The 2,258-nt window shown below is 65.0% G+C and overlaps 2 protein-coding genes across 8 annotated transcripts in view; both read right to left on the reverse strand.

The window, feature by feature from the left end:
• Positions 1–1,266, reverse strand: part of LOC107215301 (rho GTPase-activating protein 27) — a 12,006-nt gene extending 10,740 nt beyond the window's left edge. For 2 of the 3 annotated variants that reach the window (XR_004500330.1, XM_019009087.2), the window contains exons 1-2: positions 642–1,266; positions 8–392 (exon numbers count right to left, since the gene is read on the reverse strand). Coding sequence is in view for 2 of the 3 variants with exons in the window: in XM_019009087.2 (XP_018864632.1) it covers positions 8–392; positions 642–985 (729 nt within the window). In the remaining variant the exon portion in view is untranslated. The remainder of the gene's footprint in view (positions 1–7; positions 393–641) is intronic. The other variant, XM_019009086.2, reaches the window with a different exon arrangement.
• Positions 1,267–1,360: 94 nt separating this feature from the next.
• PLEKHM1 (pleckstrin homology and RUN domain containing M1) overlaps positions 1,361–2,258 on the reverse strand; it is a 21,415-nt gene continuing 20,517 nt past the window's right edge. For all 5 annotated transcript variants that reach the window (XM_015651378.2, XM_015651381.2, XM_015651377.2 and 2 more), the window contains one exon: positions 1,361–2,106. In XM_015651378.2, coding sequence (XP_015506864.1) covers positions 1,983–2,106 — 124 coding nt within the window. In that variant the 3' untranslated portion in view covers positions 1,361–1,982. The remainder of the gene's footprint in view (positions 2,107–2,258) is intronic.

The raw sequence follows: 2,258 nt of genomic DNA on the forward strand, positions 1-2,258 counted from the left end.
CCGAGTCCTTCCTGGGCACCGGGCACCCTCCTGCCGGCTCCCCGGGCTCGGCGGCGCCGATGAACCGATACTCGTAGGCTGGCGGGGGCTGAGGGACGAGCGTGGCCGGCTCTGTCGCAGCAGGGCCCGGTGGCGGGGGGTCAAGCGGGGCTGGGGCGGCGATGGGCGGCAGCTCCTTGACGTACTGGGCCGGGATGTAAAAGGGCCGGGCGTCCCCGCTCCTGCGGACGTGCCACCAGTGCGGGTTGGTGCGTTTGAGCAGAACGTAGCGCTCGTTGGGTTTGATGGAGACCAAGGTGCCGTCCTTGGCGCGGTACTCGAAGCCGTACTCCACCAGCACCAGCGCCTCCTCCGCCGGCTCCGCCGCCTCCATGGCCTCCCCGCGCCTCCGCCTGCGGGACACGGGGCAGGGAAGGGGTGACGGCAGCGCCCAACCCCTCCTGGGCTGAGGAACCCCCAGCTCAGAGCTCCCTCGGGGTCCCCGCTGAGCTCCAGTCCTAAGCGGCCTCTCCGCAAACCGCCCGAACGTGCTGGAACGGCCCTGGGGTCACCGCCACCATCCCTGCCACCACGCCCGAGACCCCAAAGCCACCGAGCCCCGAAGCCCCCGAAGGCCCCGAGCCGCCGAGCCCCGCTCTCACCTGCGGCCGGCGCTGGGGCGGGTGCGCGCCCGCGGTGCCGCTCGTGCCCGCGCCGGGCCCGTCCCGACTCGCCCGGTTTCCGCCGCCGCCTCGACGAGAGACGGGGCCGGGCTGGGCCGGGTGGGTGCCCGGCCCCCGGCGGCAGCAGCACGGGCTCTGGGGCGCGTTTCCTCCCCTCGGCGGGGGAAGGGACGGTGGCGGACGGGACCCGCTGCCGCCCGACGAGGAAACGGCTCCTCGGGAGGTTCCTGCCGCAGGAAGGGCCCAGCCCCGAGGCTCAGCCGGGATCTGCGCTGCTGCCGGATCTGGCACGGCCTCTCTGGGCAGTGGGATGGGGACCACATTAAGGGGGGCCCACGGGAGCTGCTCTGCCCTGGGTTTTGTCCCCACGCACCCCAGGGAGTGCTGCTGTGTTGGTGGGCACATCCCAAGTCCTCCCCGCACACGAGTGGTGCGAGAAACAACAATGGGAGAGGCTGACATCAGTGGGAAGCAGCTGGGAAGGAAAATGGGGCAGGGACCCCCAACCACTTGCCCAAGTGAAACCCTGGAGGATGGGCAAGAAGGATGGGGGATGGACAGGGGACAAGGGACAGGCACATCCCCATTCCCAACCCTCTTCCGACAGACACCAAACACAGGTTCAAACTGTGATGAGGCCCCATTGTGGAGAAGCAAACTCAGAAATCACTTCACTTCTTGTTAAATAGAGTTTAATTATTTTTGTTTGGGGAGGGGTTAAAGGAAAATAAAACTTCTCCCGAGGATGAGCAGCAGCAGGAGGGGAGGAGTGGCCCAGCTCTCCCTGGCTATTCCCGGAGGCCATGGCCTGGCTGGGCTCTCTGAACAAGAGATGCTCGGGGCACCCACGGTCCCTCTGGGGCACGCAGGTCCCTAAAGGCACAAGTGTCACTTTGTCCCCTCCCCATGTGGGTCCACCACCCAGAGCAGCTCAATTGTGCAAAACCCCCATGTAAAAAAATACCAGTTTTCAGTATCCTAAAAAACTAGAGCTTTGATCAATGTCAGTTTTCCACACCCTTGACTGGAATCCTGGGATGACACCCTGAAGAGCCGCTGGGTTCCACTGGGAGGGGACATTGGCACCAGGAGGATGACAGGGAACAGCACCCGGTTAGTGTGAAGGGGGATGGATTTTTCCAGCCCCTTTCTTTAGCCCTGGGTGGGCAGAAGGTCCCTCCATGGGGCAGAAGCATCCCCCCCACATTGTCCCTGTCCCCAGGGCAGGGCTGGTCACAGAGCAGGCTCTCAGGCAGGGGGGCTCTGCTCTGTCCCTCCCACCATCCCCATCCCGAGGGCAGTGGCAAGGTCAGTGCCAGGCTACAGGCTGGGCTCTGTGCTGGCCTCCAGCTGCCGCTGGTACCGCTGCCGCCGCTCACAGCGCGGGCACGACGGGGCCCGGGCGTGGCAGTCCCGGTGGAAGACGGTTTTGCATTCACTGCACCTGGGAAAAGAAGGAAAAAACCAAACCCACTGTGTTGTGACATCAGAGCAAAGACCAAACTTCCCCTACTGAACCAAGGGACACTTCCCTGTCCTGAGCAGAGCTGCAGCCTCAGCTCAGGAGGAGCCTTCAGCAGCAGCTCCACATCCACC

Source organism: Parus major, chromosome 27, assembly GCF_001522545.3.
Source record: "Parus major isolate Abel chromosome 27, Parus_major1.1, whole genome shotgun sequence".
Taxonomy (NCBI): domain Eukaryota; kingdom Metazoa; phylum Chordata; class Aves; order Passeriformes; family Paridae; genus Parus; species Parus major.